The sequence below is a fragment of the Ambystoma mexicanum genome, chromosome 12, assembly GCF_040938575.1.
Source record: "Ambystoma mexicanum isolate Mex_15411 chromosome 12, UKY_AmexF1_1, whole genome shotgun sequence".
NCBI classification, from domain to species: Eukaryota; Metazoa; Chordata; class Amphibia; order Caudata; family Ambystomatidae; genus Ambystoma; species Ambystoma mexicanum.
Window position 1 is genome coordinate 124,656,795 of NC_090936.1, and position 25,252 is coordinate 124,682,046.

At 43.5% G+C, this 25,252-nt stretch overlaps 1 protein-coding gene across 1 annotated transcript in view; it reads right to left on the reverse strand.

The window, feature by feature from the left end:
* The window catches only part of SHISAL1 (shisa like 1), a 798,077-nt gene that overhangs the window by 61,107 nt on the left and 711,718 nt on the right, over positions 1-25,252 (reverse strand). Inside the window, exon 5 of the mRNA XM_069628146.1 lies at positions 9,583-9,722. Coding sequence (XP_069484247.1) covers positions 9,583-9,722 — 140 coding nt within the window. The remainder of the gene's footprint in view (positions 1-9,582; positions 9,723-25,252) is intronic.

Genomic DNA, 25,252 nt, shown 5'->3' on the forward strand with positions numbered 1-25,252 from the left:
TGTACTTGCCAGTGGGCTGAACACATAGGGCCTCATTACACAGTAGGCGGTGAACCATGGTGCTATTAGCGCCATGGTTCATGCCGGTAAAATACCGGCACCGCCTTGGTGGAAAGGGGAATAACCGCCCCATTCCTAGGTTGGCGGGGCGGTAATTCCCCCTTCCACCATTGCCCTTCCCAATTCCCATTTTTGCCCCATAGGGCTCTATGGGAATGGGGAAGGCGCTAATTACGGTACCGCAAATTTCGGTACCGTAATTAGCTCCACTGGTCCCTTTGCAGGTTGTTTTTTAATGCCTGCAAAAAGCAGGCGTAAATTCCCCAACCCGCAAAGGGACCTCGTAGTAAGGCGGTAAGGATTTACCAGTACCGGTAAAATACCGGTACCGGTAAACCCTTACCGCCTACCGTGTAATGAGGCCCTATATCCCTAAAGGGTTAGCAGGGCAGCATATCACTTGGAAGAAAGGGTATGAGAGGAACACCATCACTTGGAGCAAGAAAGGGTGGCATAAGCACCATACCCCTTGCAGAATAAAGTGTGAGTGAGGCACCAACTCCCTTGGAGCAAGAGAGGGTGAGTGTCATACATTGCAATATTTGCCCATATTATGAACAGCTATAACCTTACAGCCAGGCCAACTAGTATGCAGCTAGAAATGAAACATTCCAGTTAACTTTGACAGAGATGAATTTCACAAACGTCCATTCAGAACTATTGATTTTGCCAGCCTTCTGTTCTCAAGCACAATTGAAACTTTTTAGACTGCATTACGGGGTTAATGTGTTGACTGCAAAACAAAAAAGCTTGGTGTGTTTAGAAAATGCATGTTTTTATTTCTTTGTGGAAAGCAGGCGATAAGAGATTGCCTAAGCAACAAGTCTATCTGCTAACCATGTCCCATTTGCTACATTGTTTTTCAAAACAAAAATTCTCCTTGCTTTTCTCTAATGAATATATACTCACATTATCAGTGTTGTTATTAAAGCATAGCAGCAGACGAGCACAGACATTCATAAACATGCAATTTTCTGTTTAATAAAAACATTATTTTGAAAACATTTAATTGCAAACACAATAGGAGAACATGCAATGGCTAAAGCACAGATAACTTGTATCATTTAGCCAAGGTCCATCTTGTCCAAACACGCTAATTCTTAGGCAAGAAACAAATAACATGATTGGGTTTGGTTCTAATGTAAACATCATCAGACGTCATTATCTGTTAGGATTTTTATTGGCTAACAGCGAAATGGGTGGGACTTTGAAAGCCACTTGTTTTCAGACAGTTGAAAGAGTTCCTGAAATTTAACTAGAGGCTACCGCACTCTGAATCCTGAAGGGCCAGGCCAAGAGGGCAGTGCTGACCCACATGATCTTGAAATGCTTCGGTAAGGAAGCTAGCAGACACTTTTATGACCAGACCAAGACTAATTTTAATGTTCAAGCCTAAATATTGGCACTTTGCAAATTTTTCCAAATTCTGATTTTTAATGCTTGCTTCAATAATTTGGAGACAGAGCTAAATTGCAAAGCTGAAATGCTTTGGGGACAAGTAGCAAACAGATTTCAGATGCCCTCAACCCGAGCAAAGTACATGTCTCAAAGGGCTACAATTTTTAATTTTGGCAATCTTTTCAAATGTATTGACTGTCAGTTTTACCAATGTATTCAACATATCTTTTCCTGTTCCACAGGAGGACAATTAGGAGACACCAGGAAGTATTGTTTATTAGGTTAACCTTACAATTTTCCCTGTGCAGTCAACACACTGAGTGTATGGAGCTACTGAGTTTCAACACAGAGTCCACATAGAATATGTGTTGCCCTTCGTTTTTCTTTGGCCAGGATAAGTTTCCCCATCAAAGCACAGAAGAAGGGTGGGAGGAACCCTTTGCAGGTGATTTGAAATGTTTTACTTGTAATATGTTTTAACAATGGCCGCAGATCGCTTTGCGGTTTTTCTTAGTTAGTTGCCCATATAAGCCATGGATTTATTTACACTATTTAAACCTTTCCACCTAATGGGTTATTTAGAGGTTGGTCTGTATAAAATCACCTGCTCCCTGGGTTGCCAGTTCACATCACAAGTGTCAGTATGATTTTAGGTTTTACTGGGCCACAATGGCTACATACACATTGGTGATTGGTCATTCGTAGTTCTAACATTTTAGAAGAGTAGGATGCTGGGTATATGCTCAACTACTTTATTGGTAATATAGGGAACTGTATGTTGACTGTTTTAATTTTAATGTTCATTTCTCTACCAGAGAATAAATATAAATAAATGCTAAAGAAGAGAGTGAAAGCCTTAATAATGTGTTTCTATTTATGGGTACAATAGACCCTATTCTAGAAAGTGCAAACAGTTGTTGATTTAGTGATAAAACTGTTTAGTTAATGGCATCGCACATTTAGATAATGAAATCAGGGCCCTTAGTCCAGCTTCTTTTTCAATGTTGGCATATTATTAGTCAACAAAGTGTTGATACCTGTGATGAAATTCAAAGAATAATCTGTAGTACTACAAATGGTGTGAGATTCTGAATACAACAACCCTTGAAATTCAGTAAAAAGACTTTAGTTAAAAAAGAGTTACGTTGAAACGGCTGAATAAAACACCACACTGGAAAATAAGTATAAAAACATGGTTGAAGTGCTGTTAAGATGTTTGTATAATGAAACAAAAACCCTTTGAATACTGCAAGTTCTGGAAGCTTTACTATGTCAACTATGAGACCCCATTGGGCAATCCATGAGTACACTGATGACACCAATTATAACATCATGAAAGACCTCACTGGAATGTAGAGTGCACGGATGACAGCCATGGCCAGTTGCCACATTGCCCGGGACTGTGAGGTGCTGGACTTAGGTGACGGACACAGGTAGGTAGTTTGCCCAATGACTTGTATTTAAATAATAAAAAGGGCTTGGAAAAATACCTCTCTGGTCCTATATCTATGAGGGGTTTCCCAGCCTCAACAAAACTAACTAATGAACCAGTCATTGTCAGGATGTCCAAAATTATCATGCACCATTCTGTGTCAAAACCTATTCTGGCCCTCTCACTCACTAATGCTTCAAAGGTCCTAATAAAGGGGAAACCAATAAGGTATTGTGCTGATTTTATGCATCTTTCTTGGGTTTCCTTACACGCTCTATTTGGTAAGTGTGCTTTGTAATGCCAGAGGGACAATACTCTTCACTGGTCTTTCCCCTCTGTGGTTTTGAGTACACAATGCCAGGGGGACAACCCCTTTCCTGGTCTTTCGCTCCTACAATAATCTATATCCTGTTCAGTCCCCTTCTAGAAGTCTTTTTTTCCCCAGTGCTATATGGATATGTTTTATGCACAGACTCTGCATTGACTCCAACTGCCCCACAGCCATGTAGTACACCAACAATTGGATATCTTAATGGCCTCTATGTCCTTGGCAGACTGGTGATGTTGTCTTGCACAATACTGTGGACTTTGTCAACTTTAACTGGGACGAGGAAGAGCAGTGATAACTAACAGGTTTACACATTAGAATTATACCTGTTATTTCTTTGCTTTTTTTTTTCTTCTGTGGATTGGGGTTTCTCATCCCCAAACCACTAATAGTTTGTATGGTGTTTCTTTACATTCATTGTGATGTTGTGGGCTGATTTGTCACCCTTGACAGTTGATATGTTATTGAAGTTCTCATACTTCCCCCAACGGTACCTGAATCTCTTCATCCGGTCCGCTGCCACGTGATGCCCCCTTCAACTCCTCCAACGGTGGTGACTCGAGCCATCTCAAGCTGTCCTCACAGTGCTATCCTTCAGCCAAATGACGCTCCCGACACTAGTCAGCTAACGCTTCGCCTCACATGCTTCCCCCTGGATCCTAGAGGGAAATTGCCGGCTGCATTCTGAAGTGGTGTATCTGCCTCTGTGATCTCACATTGTCTGCCGGCACTGCCTGTAACCCCGGCCTCACAGAGTGATTGCCAACATCTTTCTAACCCAAAGGCTGGTCTCCCTGCTGTAATGGAAACTGCTCTTGGTTTTTCATCCATGTGTTTCCTGTAACATGGGAATCTCTACCGTCTCTGCAGAACCCTGCCGCCAGCCCCCGTAGTGTTCTCTTTTGCATCTTGCCTCGGGTTTTCGAGGTGAATGAGTTTTCTTCAATGGATCCTCCTGGGTTCTTCTCCTGGCTCTCCCCTCTCAGCAATGGCCACAAGTTAAACAAGTACTTTTCTGATCTTCTGTTCCTTTTGTTGTGATACCATGTTTCCTCCGTTTCATTCACTTCCACTACGGCAACGACTGCCACTGCGATTCCTTTCACATCTACTGTTTCTACCACAACCACTGCCGCCACTGCAACTGCTTCTACCACAACTACAACAACCCATGTTATGGTTTCTGTAGGTTTTTATTGCTAAGTGAGTTTCCCTTCTTTTACAACCACTAGAACGTTGGTGACACTTTTCCAGCTTCTCGGGAGGATAGCTCAGGGGCAACGTGCTTGCCTTGGATGGAAGCAAGACGACATGAAGCACCACAGGTTTGATCCCCGGGTCTGCACTTAGAACCCTCTGTGTATTGAGCGCGTTATAAATAACCTATCATATCATATCAAATCACTGTAGGGGTTCCTCGTCACAGTACTTTACCCACTTTGGTGGTTTCTTTTTGGAATATTTTAGGAGATATGTTCCAACAGGATTTAGAGTAGGGGGGATGGGAAAACCCAGTGCTATATGTCTTTTCTTCAACATATGAGTGTTGTATGGTTGTTGATGAAAAGTCGTGGTAACCTTAGGTTCATCACAGGACCCATTGACACAATTGTAATTACTACTACCTTTCATCAGGCTTCTCATTGACCTACATGTGCCACAGCCACTTCAAACTATTTCCTTTAAAAATGTTGAACTTTTCCTCAATTTCTCAGACTCTGATGTCTGTCATGTCATTTTCCTGTCTCTGGACATGCTTTCTCCAAGTAGCCATCCCATTTATTTTCTTCAAACCTGTTGGATTATGCAGCCTAATCTTCTAGTGCATGACACTGTATCTACACTGCTTGGGTAAAGTGGTCAGTTTACCCTTTCAATGAGGATGACCATACACAATTGCTTCTTTTCGCTAGCTTGGAACTCGCCATATAATGACATGTGCAAACAGACATATGGCCTCCGGATATATGAGAATAGGTACAAGGCACATGCACCTTAAGGGATGAAAGATTATTGGCATTTCCACTAGGTACAATGCACTTCAACGAATAGTGATAGGCTTACATTTTATAACATTTTTCCTTGTGATAAACGTTTATTAATGGACACTGTTATTTAACCAGCATGTAACCATACGCGTACAGTGATTTTGTATATCTTTCTCGTGCATTTTTGTGTTTTTATTTGATGTAACAGAGAAAATCTTTTTGGGGAAGGTACATAAGAATGGCACATACATTTGGCTGTAAGCTGTGACACTCCAAGATGGCGACTAATATAACCGTCTAATCACAAACAAACATGATGTGCATGGCAACAATAGAAGATGTACACTGCATCATGAAAACTCATAAATGTGGATGTGATGTTATAATATTGCGGAGTAAGCCTGCAAGGGTGAAACGCATTAACATTTCGTCCCACTTGTTGACTAATAAAATGTCTAAATTGGAAAACGAGCTTGATTAAGTGCACTGATTTCCTTATCTAAATGTGAGATCCCATTAAGTGCGGTATATGAAGGAATATATATATATATATATATATACATATATATATATATATATATATATATATTAAGCAAAATTGATAGTCACTTTATATATTAAGCAAAATTGATAGTCACTTTTTTATATTTGAAGGGAACTGTTAAGGATGCTGTTAATGCAAGTGTTTCAGGAACATATCAGAGGTTGGAGATAATATAATTTCTGAGCCCCCTAAAGATTTCCTCAGAAATGTGTAATGATTGCATGCTTTCATTTGTATTACAATTCACACTGGTTGATTAAAAATATTGCTAAGATTGTCCATCAAAGTAGCCTTTGAGGGAAGCAGAGTTTGGCAATGTTAGAATTGCAGATGTCTTATGAAAAACAAGAAGCCTTTAAGAATGTCAGGATCTTTGAAATGCCCTTGACTGAGATTGTGTCAAAATTGGTAGGAGGTAACTTGTTTTTTGGGGCAGCAATTTTAACTTAATGGGAGAATGGTGAAGGTGCTAAGGCGGTAGCTAATTCTCAATCTTTATGTGGGAAAAACGGCATCAGATCAGCGCACAACTCTTGCAAAGGTATTAGGGAAGATGTCAACACAGGCAAGACCTGCAACAATAATTGAATTGAATTTGTCACAGCGGCAAAGCAGCTTTGATACAGTGCTTTCTTTGTTCCCATGACGGGAGCCTTGCAGAATCTATTTTTAAGTGGTGCGTTGCAAGATCAGTGTGGTGTTTGATTTTCTCAAGTGATGCTGTGGTGCTTTACATTGACATTTTCACATAGCTGTGTATTAGCTAGTGCTTTGGTAGATGTGGGTCTCCGGCATAGAAGGGCAGCGGCACAGGGCTCAACTTCTTATAGATGCCAAATTCCAGTTTCTTTGAGACTATGGCCCTCATTAGGACCCTGGCGCTAAGTGTTTAACGGCGCCGTAAAAGGCTGCGGCGCCGTTAAACACTTAGCGCCTTACTACGAGGTCCCTTTGCGGGACCCGACCTGAACGGCTGGTCTAGACCAGCTGTTAAAGTAGGGACCCGCAAAGGGACATTGGTGCTAAGTACGGTACAATTTGCGGTACCGTACTTAGCGTCTTCCCCAGTCCCATTGAGCCCTATGGGGCAAAAATGGGAATGGGGAAGGGCCAATGTTTAATGGGGAATTACCGCCCGCCAACCATGGAATGGGGTGGTAATTCCCCATTGAACATTGGCGGACTCGTTACGATACCGGCACCAACCATGGTGCTAATAGCGCCATGGTTTAGCGCCAGTATCGTAATGAGGGCCTATAGCTGTTGAGCATCCAATGAGTAGGCAGGTGGCAATGTGTAGCGGTATTTGACTGTTCCTGGCACCTTCAGTTTGAGCACCTTGCATGTAGTTTGGCTTTTCTTCAGCTCCTTCCTATTTAATGGTGCCACCTGCCACACTGGGTTGGTACCTGGACATAGGATCCCAATACGTGCCATGTTATGGATGCAGATGCGCATTTAGCTGCTATACCAAGCGATTGGAATTTATCGACATGTTATGGCAATGCCTGACCTTTAATAAGATTACCTCAGTGTAAATTGCTACTGCCTGGTGCATTGCATTCAGTAGCACCATCAGTCATGCTGTGAAAGAACCCAGGCGCTGTTATGTTATGTTGGGCGGCATTTATAAAACACAGTGGCAGCAGTACCTGGCCATTTGATGACAGGAGCTGCATATAATGACAGCACATTACCTATAACATGAGTAATTGTTCCTATAATGACAATACCTGGCCCATTAAGTATCTGGACATTGTATGTCAATTACCAGAATTGAAATACCTGCATTTTTTGATGGCAGCACCTGGGCATTGGATGGTAGTATTTGGGCACAAAATGCCAGTACATGGTGTGGCAACATCAAATCAGTTAGTCTTGGTGACGGAATGGGGGTGAACCTATGGGTCATGGACTGCCGCCCACTCTGTGATGCTGGCCCCCAGAGGAGGCTTATGGAGGATGGCCCAGGTCCCTGCTTCTGTTCCTACCTCCTGTGTATAGGGAATCCTTTGCCATAAGGCCCGTAGGGTTGGCTGGAGAGCATTAAAGTGAACTATTGAAAGCACAGGGGTCGTGAAGCAGATGTGAGTTGCTTATGGACGCACTGCGACTGGCATCCGGGGGCCACACTGCGCTCCATTGTCAAAGTGGGGGTAGTTTGTGAGGATTGCTCAGAAGGCCAGCTCTGGATCCCGCTTACGCCAGTTCGTGAGATTCAAGCCGAGGCGTGCAGAGAGATGGTGTGGACGTTAGGAATTGGAGTGCTGAATGTCTGGTGCAGTGGAAAGTGCAGAGTTTAGTAGGCGGAGAGGTGAAGAGGAGCGAGAGAGAGGAGCAGGGGAGGAGAAGGAGAGAAAAGGCATGCAAGTATGGTGGAATGGCAAGGAGGTGGAGGAGAGCGAGAGAACGAGACTGGGAGGAAAATAAGAACAAAGTAGAGGAAGAAGTGAGAGGTAAAGGAGAGGCAGGAAAGACGTGGGCGAGAACAAAGAGAAGGAGGAAAGAAAGATTGATGAATCCTAGTACCTCTGTCCTGAAAAAGATCCTACAGTGGAATGGAGAGTCATACGATAACAACCACTTACCCTGGGGGCTTTGAGGGCAGGCTTGTTAATTGCCATGCGGTAGGGAAGCCCGACAGCCCGTGCAGTCTAGCAATCTGTGCATTTCCTAGATGCAAGCCATGCACTGGAAGAGCAAATGGTCCTGGGGTAGGGGTACCTAGAAGGAGAGTCCAGGTCGACCAACTCATGACCCAGACGACTTCAGTGATGACCAGTAAATATATAGTTACAGCCACAAAAGAAGTGTAAGATAATATTATTTGCAAAGACTGCGAGAGGCTGTTGGACAAAATGGCAGACCTGAACTAGGACTGAGAGCGGTGGACCGAGGACCACCATCCTGGGGAAAGCCTGGCTGATTTGTAAAGGCCTAAACCCGTTCTACAGCCTCAGCAAAGTCTAAAGCCTGGGCTTTTGGTACAAAACAAAAGGAGGAGTGAGTTTTTAGAATGTTTTGAGTTGTCTTTAGATCTGTCGGCTGTGAAAATGGCCGCCGTCCCAGAATGCCTGTGGCTAGACAGGGCGTCTCTTCTAGATATTGGATAATAGCACGGGGCTAAAGGAGGCCACTCCTGGTCCTATGCACCTTCCCTGTGTCCTCTGTACTCTCCCCATGTAACTCTCCTGCTACTTCCTAAATAGTCTATCCTGTGCCTCCTACTTCCTGTTTTGGTGTTCCTTCTGCCCCTCATCATTATTTTGTTTCACCTGCACCAAATATACGCTGTCCTTTCAGCAATGAACCTTTTTTCTATACAAGAGCAAACCATATTGACTTCGTCAAGTGTGTTCTTCCGGTCACTGTTGACTGCAGTGGCCCTGCCTGTAAATGCTCTATAAGTGGACCTCCTTTGATCAGCAGGGACGACTCATCTGCATGTTTAACTTTTAACTACTAACACCAGCCTGTGGTATTCATTACTTTGATAGTTGGGTTTTTAAACGAATGATTTTTTACTAAACAACTTTTTTGTGTGTAAAATAACATTAAAATATGTATTGAGAGGAAATGAACTGGCTCAGACTGACTCTTGACTGACCTTTGTTGTTGGTTGGCATTTTGGCTTTGGACATTGCAACAGAGTTGTTCAATTCATAAGCATTGTTTTGTATATTATGAAACGGTTGGCCACCTTTGTAGAGGGATTGCTTATGGGTTCTCCCCCCTCAAACCTCTTGGTGTTATTGTAATGTATTAATTACTGCGACACGTGAACACCAAAGAAAGCCTGCTGGCTCTCTATACTTTGTGTTGTAAAACATACCTTGTGCATCTTGCCTACCCCTGCAGCTCCCCGCTCTCCCTCCAGCAGCTGTGTCTCGCCGCACACTCTGAACTGAGGAGTGTGTCATGCCCTCCTTTGCCTTGTTGGGCAGCCTGGAGCCCCCTCGGGGGTGCGGATCCCTTTTAAAATAAAACAAAAATAAAAATATGAAGGACCCACATATCTGTGCTCTCTTTGCACATTCGGGGTGTGGGAGGGTGGAGCAGATATATATGATCCTAAAGAATGGTTTAGAAATGTTACCAGGTTAGAAAGGGGACATAGGTGCACACATTCCAAGTCTACACAACATAATAAAGAGAACGGTTGGTTCAGAAATGAAAAAAGGACTCAGTGAATGACTGACAGGAATGGGTAGCAGTGAAATATCCTTATTTAAGCAGCAACGCAATCTAGTAATAACAGACGGCTGACTGGGTTAATATGGGCAGTGGGGCATTACCACCCTGTTAAAGTCACACATGATGGCATTGTTGCCTTTAGCACCCCTAGATAACAACTCATGCATGTAAGGTATTTTTCATGGAGTAAAAACGTGGGTTGCATAGAGTGTACAATGCTTAATTCAGCAAAAATAAATAAGTAAGATGGCCCCCTTTTCATTTCTATGGAGAGCAGTACCAAAGTGTACATCCAAGGAGGCGAGGGAGGCTTTAAGATATAGAACAGGCTCTTGGCTAACAAATAAGTTATTGGTACAATGTCGGGGAGCCCCTCTACTGAGAACCAACACTGCCAAATAACATGTTCTCTGGGTAGATTCCCATTCGGGAGGGTCTACAACCACTCGGCTTGACTTCCCATATCTTGTGAATTTCAAGGGTTTTGTTGCGTTAAATCTGCACAATCTAATTGCATCTTAACTAAGGTTTTTCAGTGAATTTCAAAGATTTGTTATACCATAGTTTATTCAAAGCCAATAGCCATGGGTTTCGGCTGTGGCCAGTGGCCGTCCATGGCCACTGTACATGTTGCACATATAGGTTTCCTTGGGGCCCACTAGCCATGGCCACGCCCACTGAGCATGTTGCATGAATAGGTTTCTTTACGGCCCACTAGCCATGGCCTTCGGCCGTGGCCACTGTACTTGTTCCACCTATAGGTTTCCTTGGGGCCCACTAATCACAGCCTTTGGCTGTGGCCACTGTACATGTTGCACCAATATAATTTCTTTAGGGCCCATTAGCCATGGCCTACAGCTGGGGCCACTGTACTTGTACCTCCTATAGGTTTCCTTGGGGCCCACTAGTCATAGCCTTTGGACGTAGCCACTGTAAATGTTGCACCAATAGGTTTCTTTGGACCCACTGGCCTAGCAGATGTGATCACAATAGATGTTCTGCCAAATTATTTTTCCCCCCATTTCCATTACCCTGATCATTAACAACAATTACCATGGATTAATGTTGTGCCTTTGTTGTAAAATGTATTGTGAATTACTGCAATATAACCCAGATAATGCAAAAACGTTTGAACTGCAAGTGGCTCCCCAGACCACGTCCAACTCCCCAACTTTGCATGGTGTCCTCTTCCCCATCCCCACTTCTAGCCTGATGTAATTTCCTCCTTTTTCCTCCTCCATTCTGTATTTGGAATCTGCAGACAATCTACTGATCACGTGTGGTCATGACTTATTTGGGCTTATTAGCCCACAGTATGCACTACTATGTCTGCACAGACCTCCTACTTCTATGCATTGCCCAATTGTTATTCCGGAACATGTACCTGTATATGTATCATTGCCGCACATGTACCATCATATGTTGTACAGCGTCTTCTCTATTGCACCATTGCATTCCTTTTCTGTTCCAGCAATTTCTATGCAGTGCTTTTGGACCACTATTTTCTATTTTCTTTTTCTTATTTTCTTTTTCTTCTTATATTTTTTCACTATAATTCATACAAACTCTTTTTTGATACCTCCTATTTGGTCGCCTTTCTACCCCTCTACACCTTCTCTCCATATTTCTTGCCAAGCTTCTGTAGCCATTCACCTAATGGCTGCAATCCCCCTTCATTTTTGGCCAACCTCCTTTACTTTTTGCCAACCCACATGCCACTCCCATTATGGCTGCAATCCCGCTCTCCCTGCTGGCGTCATTGCGTATTCGTACGCATGACGCTGCATCGCCTAGCAACGGCAACCACAGAGGGATAAACAAATAACTTGTCAGACACGCGCTCCGTGTCTTTTTCCTCCGTATGCACGCTACATTCGCATTATTAAGGTAAGACTCTTATAATGGTCCTGCTCTATCCTATTCAGTAATTATTGTCCCGTTCCACATCATTGAGACTTGGAAATCGTATACATCCCTCCAGGTGGAAAATAATTTGACCTCTTAAAGGACAATTACACTGATCCACGTAACTCCATGTACTGATCTAGTGCTTCCCACTGTATCTGCTTAAGTTTTGGAGGATAGCTCGGGGGCAACGTCCTTGCCGTGGGAGCAAGACGACACAGAGCAACAGAGGTTCGATCCTGGGGTCCGCACTTAGGAACTTCTGGGTATTAAGCGTGTTATGAATAACTAATCATATCATATCATTCCTATTTTCCTTTATGTTAATTTTCAGATACTTAAAAGGCTCCATAGTCAGGTAAATTCTACCCTTCCACCTGTGTGTTCTTACAATTTAATCACCTGTTAACATATTTCCTAACACGTTGACTTTGTCCTGTTTTGTTTCTCTCACCTCATCATTTGACTAATGTGTGGTATGTATACAATTATTTACTTATGTTTGATTCGATCTACGATTTGGCTGTCACCATTGGTTGCTTGAATTTAATTACTTTATATTCAGTGTTCAAGCCCTGAAGATGGACTATGTCGAAAGGCTTTGGCATACAAAATTGAGAGACACGACATCTGGATGCACATTGCCTTTTCATGCAATTAAATAATTGGAAACCTTTTGAACTTCAAGCTTTTCTATAAGAGCACAGCATGAGCATACCTTGCTCTGATTAATGTAGTACCTATTTGAACAACCATCTACCTTCACAACACTGGGGCCCACCCTTCTCTCCTTTAGGCTTTGAGAACTCACCACTTATTTAGGCAATGTGCAGTGAGGTTACATTATTTGCCAAGGATCACACTTTGGTTAAGCAGCGTGCTAGAAGCCCCTTGTTTTATGGCCGGTCTCTTGGTGACAGTTGTGCTACATCGCACAATCCCAACTAACCGCATTTAAGCATCACGGAAAAGGGAAAAAATAACCGGCTGCAAGAATGACATATGTCCAGATACTTTTGCCCCCATATTGAAAATCAAAATCTGGCATCCATGAATATACGCACAGTAAGTGAACATAGTTCAATTGACCTTTCCCTTAGAAGAAAGTGTGCAAGACAAAATAGCATTGGACTTTTAAAACAAAGTGATAAACACCAGAAAAATAACCTGAGAGGAAATGTTCCAATAAATATGGTGGAAAAGTATCAAAGGTGCTCATTTTTTAAACCCAGCAATCGTAGTGAAATATTCCCAGGAAAATAAAATCCCAATATGAAACAAGTGCTTGTGGTATTGTGAGTAATCACTGGGTCTTGTGGTCTGCACTGGGAACATGACAACCTGAGTAAAATTCTTATAGCCAAATATTTGAGCAAGCTTGCCAACCTAAAACAAAAAAAAAAATGGGTTGCGTCCACCCTCTGAAAAATGTTATAATGTTCACCCACATGTGTCTTTTACTTGTGCCATGAAAAGCAGTCACAATCAGGGGACAATAACTGCTCCAGTGTCCAGGATTGCAACCTCTCTTGCCACATTGTGGGAAAATACTCATGGCTTACTTGCCTTCTCATCATTCCCCCTCCTCACCCCAATGTCTGGATTTCAACAATACTCAAACAACAATACTCAAGCAACAAACGGAAATGGGGATCTTCAAGCGCACCCTCAGATAAACTGGCTTGCCGCTTTCTGCAAAACCAATATAGACTCTGCATCCGGGTCAAGAAAAGAAGAGACCATATTCAAGCCTGCATCTGTGTGGCATCCAAAAACACAGCCGAACTTTTCAAAGTCTGTAAGGAGCTGGCCAACCCTACTACAGCCTTATCCTCAATTGCACTCACCCGGGCCCCTTGTGGGGCCCTTTGTGTGGCTCTAGCAGCAGACTTCAGCTTCAAAACACAGGACATCTTATCCTCTTTTCCTCTGCACCCACTCATGCACCATCATCTCCTGGGCCCCCTTCTGCCGCCCCCACCACTCCTCCTCTTTTCGCCTCCCTCTCCCCTGTCAAACCTGAGGAGGTTTCTAGACAAGTCCGGTCTATGAAAGCCTCTGCCAACAGGTGGACTGATGTATCCTGCCTCCTACAAGAGGTACCCTGGGCCAGTGATGTACAAGGAGCAGGAACCAGAGTGACCCAGGTAAGTGGAAAAGGAAACATGCTTTATTGTCTCTTTGTTACATAGCACAGATAAGAAGTAGGAGAGAAGATCTACAGGCCTCTACCCTGGTTCCCTGCCAAGCTCTAAGTCCCCAACCATCCTTTGTGGAACTCCCAGGTGCCCCAATACTCCAAGCTCCACAGGAGCATTCCACAAGGCCCTTGCACTCACACAGATCTCCAACATAACATCCAGGATACTACACGGACCCTTGCCCCTCCAAAACCATCAAGGACAACATTGACTCTCTAGCTCCAGCCTTGGAAGACCTCTGCAACCTCTCCTTCACCACTGGAGTTTTTTCCACTTCTCTCAAGCATTCTCATGTGCACACCCAGACCAAAGAACCCTCTCCATCACTCCTTTCCTGGGCAAACTCTTGGAGAAGTTGGCTATCTCTCAGCTTAGCCTCCACACCGAATCTGCTGGATGTCTCCATGACCATCAGTCTGGCTTCAGAGCATCCAGAGGTAAGGAAACTGCTCTTCTGAACACCTGTAAAGACCTGCTCGCAAACCTTGACTCTAACTCTCCCTCTGTCCTCATTCTCCATGACCTCTCCTCTGCTTTTGATACAGTAAACCGCAACATTCCGGTCACCTGTCTCTGTGATACCCTGGTCATCACAGATCAGTCCCTGGCGTGGCTTGCACCCTTTCTCCTTGACCGTCCTTCCCAGGTGGTACTTGGGTCCTTTCTCTCCGCTATCACTCTCTCTACCTGTGGTGTCACCCAAGGATCTAATCCATCCCCCCGGTTTTCAATATCTACATGGCCCCTTTGGTCCACATGATCTCTGGCTTCACCTCCAACTTTCAGTTTTATGCTGATGACACACTGCTCTCTTTCAGGCTACCCTCAGCCTCTTCTTTCGCCTCGCTCATTGTCTGTCTACAATTCAGTCCTGGTGTGCTGCTAATGATCTCTGCCTTAAAGCCAGCAAGTCAGAGATCGTCCTCATTGGGACACCCACTCCCACTTTCCCACTCTTACTCTGGTCGACATTCCTTGGTCCTGCGCTCCCACCGACCGGTGAGGAAAAAAATCTGGGGGTCATCTTAGACACTACTCGCTCCTTCTCTTCTCACATCTCAGGCATATCTCACTACCAGCTGCACCTCCTCAGAGGACATCTACCTTTTCTCAACTTCCCCCAGAGGCTCACTGTCTCCAGAGCCATGGTCTTCTCCAGACCCGACTACTGTAACAGTCTCTTTCTCAGTCTTCCTGCTTCTTCTCTCCAACCTCTTCAACTTATCCAGAACAGAACTGCAAGACTTATCCTTGGCCTCAAGCCAAGGGACCACATCTCCCTGGTGCTGAAATCACTTCACTGGCTCCCCATGGATGCAAAGATAAAGTTCAAATCCCTCTGCATAGTCCACATATCTTTCTGGGGACCTGGCCCTTATTATCTACAATGCTCTCTTCCCAAATACTCTCCATTTAGAGGCCTCAGCTCTGCATCCTCCAACTGTCTGCGGGTGAGCCGTTTTTCCAAACAGAGATTTGGAGGTAGCTACTTATCCTCTGCAGGTGCCTCCCTCTGGAACAGCCACCCTGCCTGTCTGTGTCTTGAAACTGACCGCCTTAAATTCTGTAAACTCCTCAAGACCTTCCTTTACTCTTCCTCTTTCTCTCTCCTTCTCCCCTGCTAATCTCTCTCTTCACTTCTTTCCCTCCTTCTTTCTCTTCCCCACCTGCTCAGCTCGCTTGCTGGTCGCCTGGTGCACCTCCAGGTCCATCCCAGGCTCCACTGCCAGTCCTGCACTTGCCTCCAGGCCTCTGCACTTTGCTTGCCACTATTGCATTATGCTCCTCATAAGGGGCAACCACTCTGCACTTATTCCTGGCCCCTACTAGACTGGGCGTACTCCCCCCCCCGTCCCTCGCACTTTCTGTCTCTGTGCACTTCACAACCTTGAATGTACTAGACCTAGCAAGTCTGTCTGTCCGGTCCTCCCTCTGTCACCCACCCTAGCCAGGCCTAGCACTGTAGATCATTGCACTGTACGTTTCTTCCCTCTCCACCACCACCATTCTCTCCTCACTCTTTGTCACACACGTACACTAGTAGATATGCCTCTGGCTGAGTAATTAGTTTTTATTTGATCATTCGGAATCTTCAAGGCCTAAGAATGACGAGTGTAATCCCTTGTTCCTTTCCCGCCTTGAAGCGCTTTGACGCAGTTCACTTGTGTATAAGCGCTTTACAATTAAACAATTGCAATTACTCTGCTTTTTAAAGATAACTTGTAAAGTACAAATACCATAGTGCCACTCAAATATATACATTCTTATAGAATTATGTTAGGAAAAAAGTGTACAATTGTGGCATTATTTCCCCCATCTTGACTGGGAGACTACAAATACCAGAATGTAATTCAACAAAAGGCAAAGAAATAGCCTCTCAGAGTTCTCTGAGAACACTGGGAACATAGAAGATCTTTGAAACATATTGGAGCATATTATATGCCTCGCACGTGCAAGCTGGATTTGCAATTCTCCATGTATTAGCAGCTCTTTACCGAGAGATAGCTGCTCTTTTCATGTGGGCGTCATGGGAGCTTCACCTTTGGAGTGCAATACATTCAAGGACTGACAGTAGCATGGTTTTAAGAAAAATGTATTCGGATGCCGTGTGTTTTCTTAGTGTGTTATGAGATATTTAAAACAAAGAAAACACACAGCATCTGGGACTGTGGGTGGTCTCCCATCCATGCAGTAACCGGGACTGACCCTGCTTAGCTTCAAAGCGAGGAAGCAGCCGGCTCCTTCAGGACATGTTGCTCTAAGTGTCTTGTAACTTGTGCTAATTATTTAGGCAACATGGCCTGAGGGGGCCAGCCCCTTCCTCACTTTGAAGCCTAGCAGGGTTGGTCCCGAATGCATGGATGGGAGTCCCGGATGTCTATTTTAGTATGAACTACAGATAACCGCGTGTATGTGCAGTTTTATAGACGCGAATATTGGAATATTCATGGAAAAATATCCTTGTTTGCTCCCCCAGGCCCTCACTAAGTGCCCCCCATCTGTGCCAGCTCCACCCACTCCCTTGAAGACCTTGTCATGTCCCCTACCTTCCCCCATGCCCCCACAATACTCTGTGTTTCTGTGACACAGTTTGCTTTGAGATGTTGGTTATTTGTGGCTATACCCCAGGTTATAGCCGAGGGTATGGGAAAAATGTTTGAGCCTCATGTTGCAAACTTGGTCCCTAGACCCCCTAAAACTCTCAAATTTCACTTGTTGTCCTCTTGCCTCCCCATCTCTAACCTGATGACATTTATATGTTTTCTGACCTCCAAAAGCCTTTTTTCTGTGTTTCATTTTCCAATATCCTCAGCTATGACCTTGGTGTAGCTGCGGCTATCTTCCGCATTGAGAGAGAAAAAAGATGCCAGCTGTTTCATTTATGAACACCCGGATTCTTCTCAATTTACCCGAGATATAGCAATTTATTTGGGAAAAGGGAGCTCCCCTTCTCCATCAAATATTTTAAAAAGTACTGGACGGAATAACCCAAAACCACAAACGCGAGTCAACGCTTCGTGCCCATGTGGTTTCAGACCTGGTCCAAATCCGTCCAGAGATTTGGGCTGTCCAGTCTGGCAAAAATTGGCCTATTTTGTCTATGGGAAAATAAATGGGGATGAGGCCGAAACTGCATTTGTTTTGGTTTTCTTAATAACCTTTTTATTTTTTAAAGAAACTTAAGTCCTGTATGTGTAAGGCTGAAGCTTGTAAGCTTGAAGTGCCGTACCCGTACATGTACGGCTAAAGCATGTGAGCTTCATACTGTTGAGGTGGCATAAACTCATCAACTTCCGTGGGAAAGGAAGTTTCTGTAATTACACAAGATTTGCCTCAATGTGATGGCTAATGTCCTTTCGGAAACTATTGAAGAGACATGCACTGTTTCCTGTCACCCACATTACTACAAAAACACCTTATTGTGTCACCCTCATGACTTCAAAAGTGAATGCCTCTGATGTCAGCTAGAATTCTGATAGTGTGGAAAGTTTAGGAACAATGAACTTCTGAGGTTTTCATGAACTGTTGAACTTCAGGAACACTTAATGTAGAACTACGGGAGAACTGTGGCGCGAAGAGCTATATGACAGGGGTAACCATCGCAGACAGCTTAAAAAAAGAAAATCCCAAAAAAGTATATTTTATACTTGTTACACTGTCTACACCATGGAACCTACCCACATTCCATAGTTCAGGTTTGTAGCATGTTGTGAAGTGTGCTGAACATCACACAAACACACACACACACAAAACACACACATTGCTGATGCTTAAAAAAACGCTTGAAAAGTTTTAAAAAAAGGAAAAATGTATATTTTATACCTTTTACATTGTCTACACCATGGACTCTACCCACATGCCACATTTCAGGTTTGTAGCATGTTGTGAAGTATGCTGAACTGAACATTTACGAACAGACATGCACAGACACACACTCAAGCATTGCAGACCACAAGAATCTGAAAAATGTATCTTTTATACTTGTTACATTGTCTACACCATGGAACCTACCCACACTCCAAAGTTCAGGTTTGTAGCATGTTGTGAAGTGTGCTGAACATTTCACACACAAACACACTCACACACATACCCAAGCATTGCAGACCACAAAAATTAGAAAAATGTATATTTTATACTTTTTACATTGTCTACACCATGGATCCTACCCACATGCAACATTTCAGATTTGTAGCATGTTGTGAAGTATGCTGAACATTTCGATCAGACACACACACTCCACACATTTCCCTCTTATGTTAACAGAGATGACCCCACAGAAAGGAACTTGTGTTCCTGAAGAAAAGGCCTGTGTGACAAAGATGTGTGAATATAGTTCAAATTCAGGACGTCTCGTTAGATCTGGGAGGGGATGGAGACAGAATGTTGCAATAGAGAGAAATGGATGATTACAGTATAAACCTCTGAGATTGGACTTACATGTTAGGCAGCTAAAATGGACCCCTGTGTATTAGCAAGAGGGAATGTGAGGTAACTTCCCACAGGATAATTTTATTCTGACAAAACAATAGCAATGTTTTTGTTAAGTTGATCAGAGGACGTAAAGGCCCGCTAACGTATATCTAAATCGATGCCACTACCTGATGTTATGTTAGAGATATAACGAGGTAAGTAAAAAAAAAAAAGAACTGCAGAGAGCTGGCTCCTGGGATGCAGTCACAGCATTTCACTGACAGCAAACGTCATTTCATCTCTCATCCACGAAGATCTATGTAATCTGAAAGCCCCTTGTGTTTACGCTATTCAATAAAAAGTGCATTAACTGTGGTCTTTATGAAATTGAATATGCCACTTTTGCATGGAAATTGGCCATCAGCAGAAGTGCACCACTAATTTGTAAGGGGGTGCGTCTGACTGCAGGGCTTCGCAGTTTGTCAGTGTTGTATCAGAGACGTGCGAACTGAAAATATTTTGAGTGGCTAGGTTTCTTAATGGTGCTAGTTTCGTCCACATTGATTCTAGCAAGTTGTCGTAATAAGATGATTCTAGGGTACCGACTGAGGCACAACCAGCAGAGTTGCACGTGGGAGCGGCCAGGGACATCTTTAGGGGTCACCAGGGGTCACACCTGCGAGCCCTGAGTTCTCCCTTACTACACCTGTGGTCTCCCTTGCTACCCCTAAAGTTTTTTTTTTTTAATTGAGGCTCCTGGGCTTTTTGTTTCTGGAGTGGCTGGTTTTCTGATAGCTATAGCCGGTAAGATAGCTCAGTGGGTTGACCGCTTGTTGTTGCAATGTGTGTGTGATCTGCAGGTTGCAGGTTCGACTCCCGGCAAGATCAACTCAGCCTTTAATCCTGCTGAGGTTGATAAAGGAGTAACAACACAGGTTGAGTGATATTGTATGTATATTTGTTTTATATAAAGCTCTTGATCATAAGTGCTATATAATAACACATCATTATCGTTTAGCCTTGGACATCTGCTTGCTTCTATTCACAGTAATTTGGTAATATGGGCCTATGCGAGCTGATATTAATGATAAATATGGTGATTATTCTTGTATGAAATGAATATCACTTTACAGTAATATCGTAGCCATATTTTTCGTAGTGTACTTAGAAACAATGATATGTGATGCCACTTCCTGTTTTGTCAAGGGGTGAAAGGTTGTGTTCCCTCGCTTCCCATGATGTCACTCTGGGGTGGGGGCAAATGACATCACTTCCGGTGATGTATCAGAGGCCAAGGGTCATTTGATGTCACTTCCGCTACCCCTGCACAACAAAGACTATTCCAGGTGTCAACCCAGTGATGGGGTGATGTAAGCTAACATATTGGGTGCAGCGTTGTACACTATGGGGTGGAACAGATCAAATTTACACAAAAACTAAAAGGTCATGGCGATTTTAGTTTTGCCTCTTTGAATACTCAAAATACTTAAACACTGAAAGTGTTCACATTGAGCCTAATTACGAATACATCAGAGTGGTAAAAACAGTGGTAATGGGGTGGTAATTCCGATACCATCACATTACCGCACATTACCGCACCACCACACTACAGGTGCGGCAATCCACCACCTTACTGCGAAAACTTTGGCAAAATTGGCAGAAATACCACCAGTAGTAATTTCGACGAAATTCCCAACGAGTCTGATAGACTTCAAAAAATGGGGACTTACACTGCCTATCACCACTTGTAATCTGGAGGTAAATCTGCCAGGCCAAGTGGTGGTAATGGTAATTCCATTTGGTGTTAGTTTGGTAGAATTACTGCCAAACTCGTAATCACTCACAATTGCACATTTGCACGCACCCACGCACATACCCACCCATGCATACACACTTGCACATACACCAGAGGACATAAATATGGGGTCAATACAACTATTATAAAATAGCGAACTATGAATACATATTCCTGCATCCAATGCTACAGTGCAAATGTCCTTGTGCTGATTATTCCGCAGTCTATGCTATATACATTTAAAAATAACATTATCCATTAGCACATGGATTTAATTATAGAATTCTCAGCCAATCAGAATGCTCAGAATGAAAACTAAAATCTTCGGTATACACCTCCTTCCAAATGCTCTTCTTTGAGCTGCAGCCTGAAAAAGCAGAACAAAAATAATTGTATTCAGCTGTGCAAAGGCAGAGAGCATTTATAGTTCAATTCCCCGAACTTAAAAAAAAAGGTAATAAAATACAAAATTAAAGTGAATTTGATATCTATTCCATCTTGGTTGAATGAACATTACAAGTTACGTACGTATGCTCATACTTTTCCCAACTATTCAAACAGCTTGCTAGTTGCACTACTCCATGTGCTAATTGCCCTATAGACCGCGGTAGGGGCCATTATTGTTTGGGATAATCACACTTCTCCAACTTACAGACAACGGCTTCACTTTGGGCAATTACTTGGTGATGGGTCAATAATGGTCCCTCCCGTGGTCTACAAGGCTTGAAAGAACAAACCCACTTTTGACTATTTGAATATAGCCACAGTATTGAATTTAAGTGCATATCTGAATATAGCCACTGTGTTTTTAAATTAGCTGCATCTCGGAGTATAACCGCTGTATTGAATTTAGGTGCATATTTCAGTGTAGCCAGCGTGTTCAACCATAGATGCATATTTGGGTATAGCCACTGTGTTTAAACCTGGCTGCATTTCTGAGTATATCCATTGTATTAAATTTAGTTGCTTTTTGAGTATAGCCACATGTTTAAATTCAGCTGCATTATTGAGTATAGCCACGAGGCTGAATGGGCCACTGCTGCTTTTGAATCTCCCCACTGTGTTGAAAGCTAGCTGCCCTCTGAAGTTTGCCATTGTTTGCCACCTAACCACCCCTGTTCCTTGCTCCTCTCCCGCATACTTACCAAGTACCACACACGCCCAAAAGGGCCAGCCACACTACACACAAAAACACACAAGCCACCAGAGGTGTTCCTAGGGGGGGGCTAAGGGGGATATAGCCCCTGATCTTTTGGTTGTAGCCCCGGATAGAATCTCAGGAGCTACACCCAAAAGGCTAGCTAGCCCCGAGCCCCGACAGTCCTGACATTAGTGTAGCCCCGGGTCTTTTCCCGACCTAGCAACACCCCTGCAAGCCACCCATTGCCACAAGAACGAACAACCAAAAATAACAAACAACCCAGACACTGGACCTTACCGCTCCAGACACAAGCCCACTGCACACAATAAAACACCCACAGAAAGCTGACACGGACAGACGCCAATTTCCCCTGGTTTTGCAAGCATAAGCAGAAGAGAACAAGCTCCATCCTATCGCCTCACAAATCTATCCCACCTAATTTCTTACAGAACCACGTGAGCAACTGGAGACCATGCAAATGGTAGTGGTGTGTGGTTTAAATTAACATAACATAAGGAATATCTAAACAGAAATGCAATACACTGCTCAAGTTGAGCAATTAGAAAACGTATTTGTCTGCCGGAATCTCCTGGTCAGGAAATTCACAGATTTTCCAAATGCAATTCCGGGCCTTAAGAGAGAAACCATATCAAAGTAATGGAAAAGTCCTTACCTAATTCTTCACTAAAAGTTCAAAATGACCTTTTACGTGTGTCATTGATGCAGAATTTTGCAAGTCACAGACTCAACTATTCTGGCCTTCATTTCCCAAATTCTATTTCAATATCAATTAGGTATCTGTTTGAGAAGGCTCTCATTGCTTGATATTCTCAAATGTTTGCATACGCTTGTCGGAACCGGCTGTATGTACACACACTTTGTCAAATTAATTCTGTGTTGGGTAGCTCAAGCTTAAAACCTCCATCTTATTTGCCAACTACGGTTATGGGGAAACACACAAAGTTTACGCTGTAAGCATAATAGTCCTCTATGAGCATTTCCTTAGAGTAAGTATTTTTACATTAGGACTTTAATTTATGGTCATGTTTAAATCATATTATTACCTAGACTATCTCAACCAGCATTCAGCTTTCTGGCTCCCTTAATGCCAACATTGCTCACATGTATGTCCAGTTAATATGGTTATACATTGGCCTTGTTGTGAGAGAATTCGGACTGGTGATAAATCCCCACTCTGCCGATCTCACCACTCCGAAGAACAGTGCTCTAAGCAGTAGTCTAGTCCTCTGTCTTTAGCATCGTCATCCCTTTCTTTCTGTGCTTTACCCTGCGCTACAGGCACAATAATGGTCCACTTTAATACGGAAGGATCGAGTGTGGGGGGGGGGTATAAGAAGCAGTAGGTCACGGATGGGGAGGCGGGAGGGTTACGTTCAAAGCTTGACCACCAGTAGCGTACTTGCTACTTAACAAAGGCATTCATATCCTACCAACAACTCTCCTGGTTAACTGTTCTAAATCAGAACACTGGGGCACAGGCGAGAAGCCAGAAGTGTAGTACCAGTCATGATCATATGTGTAGGAATTGCGTCTGGTCTCGGGACCTGGGAATATTGCATGACTTCAAACAATGCATACCACTAATTTTAATTATTGACATCGGTAACAGTGCCACCGATGGAACACAAGATATCATGATTCTGTCATTGTTTTCGCCTGTTACTCATCAACACAAGGCCACCATGAGTTAAAATGTCAAGTTGGTGGTAATAAATAGTCACCAAAGCAGATGTACGATCCAATGGCATCAATAGTGCCAGTGTAACCCAAAGCACTCATCACCTGAGTGTGTGTTGCCCAGTCATGTTCTGCGCTTGGAGTGGTCATCATTTTGGATGTATGTCCATCTTTTTTCTTAGGGCAGAACGTTTTGCAATGGGGATTCCCACAAGTCAGAAGACATTTACTGCCTGTATTCATTTAAACACTGGTGGTAAACAGACAACTTGATACCCTGGCCCCTTAGTCCAAGGTATAGGTACTGACCTTCTAGAACTGGTGACTTCCTGTACCCTCTGACTTCAGGGGTCTTGAATTGCTTCTGCTGATCTCCCTGAAACATACTTGATGCTGGTCTAACACATTCCTAACATAAGAGGTCAACAGCTGAAAAATATGATGAGTTCTTGGGCATATGATGGGAGTACCTGTCAGATACCGTCCAATGCTACAACATAGATGCAAATAAACATTGGAGGAGCCAAAGGTTTTAACAGGAAGTTGGTGCAAGAAGAGATGCGAGGATGCACATATTGCTTGCAAAAATGAAGCGACTGTAGTAACTCTTGGTTACGCCATTTCTATTACCCTAGGAGCTCATTTCCAACTGCAATATTAGGGCATTACCTTTCAGGGGACTGCTTAGAACTAACCATGTCAGCTGTCTACAAAAGCCCATCATTTGATGTTACTCTAGGGATCTTCAACCTTTGGCTCTCGCATGCTTTGGACTGCAACTCCCATGAGCCCTAGCCAGTATAGTCAATGGAGAGGGGTCATGGGAGTTGTAGACCAAAACACCAGGAGAGTCGCAGGTTGCACACCCCTATGTTTGTGTGATCGAGGTAGATCAAGGAGATCCCAGCTAAGTGTGTTTTGGTAGGGGAGGGGCCAGTAGTAGTTGGGATGGGCCATTGCGATTAACATGGTGGTTAAAAGGTGGGTAAATATCCGACCACCACCCACAGGCTCTATGCCCCTCCTCACATCTCATCTCCCGCATATCTGTACATTCATTTGGCATTGTAGGGGGCACTGACACACCACCCAATAGCCCAAACTAAAAAGAGGTGGCAGCACTGTCGGTGGTAAGAGTGGGAAGTCACAAATATCCCATTGCTGTATTATTTCCAATGGTGCAGACGTGTTTGGAAAACTTTCGAGGTGCAAGATCAGTTCCCAACAGGCTAGAACATCAGCGCCACTTTGAGATGCTGAGCGAGTTAATGGCTGCCATTTTGATTTTGTCACTGTATGCTTCTTAACATATTTGTTTGCGAATGCATTCCCAGCACTAGGCTAATACATTACCTAAATGAGGCACTCGTGTGTATGATAGCTACACAATAAACAGCGTTTCTATTTGTTTCTAGATTGGGGTTGCAGGTATTGTTTTTTTTTTTTAGAATCTTAACTCCTTCTATGCCCACCCATGTAGATCTGTGCTAGAGCCTCTCACTATGCAGTATTGAAGTGTGAACACTTTCTTTTAACTCGTTGCTAGTAGAAGCCTGTGCATTTTTCCTATTCATGCTAAAGTATTCCCCAAGAATGTACATATCCGTGTACAAATACGTTCTCATTTGTTAAATATCGTTTAAATGAGGCATACCCA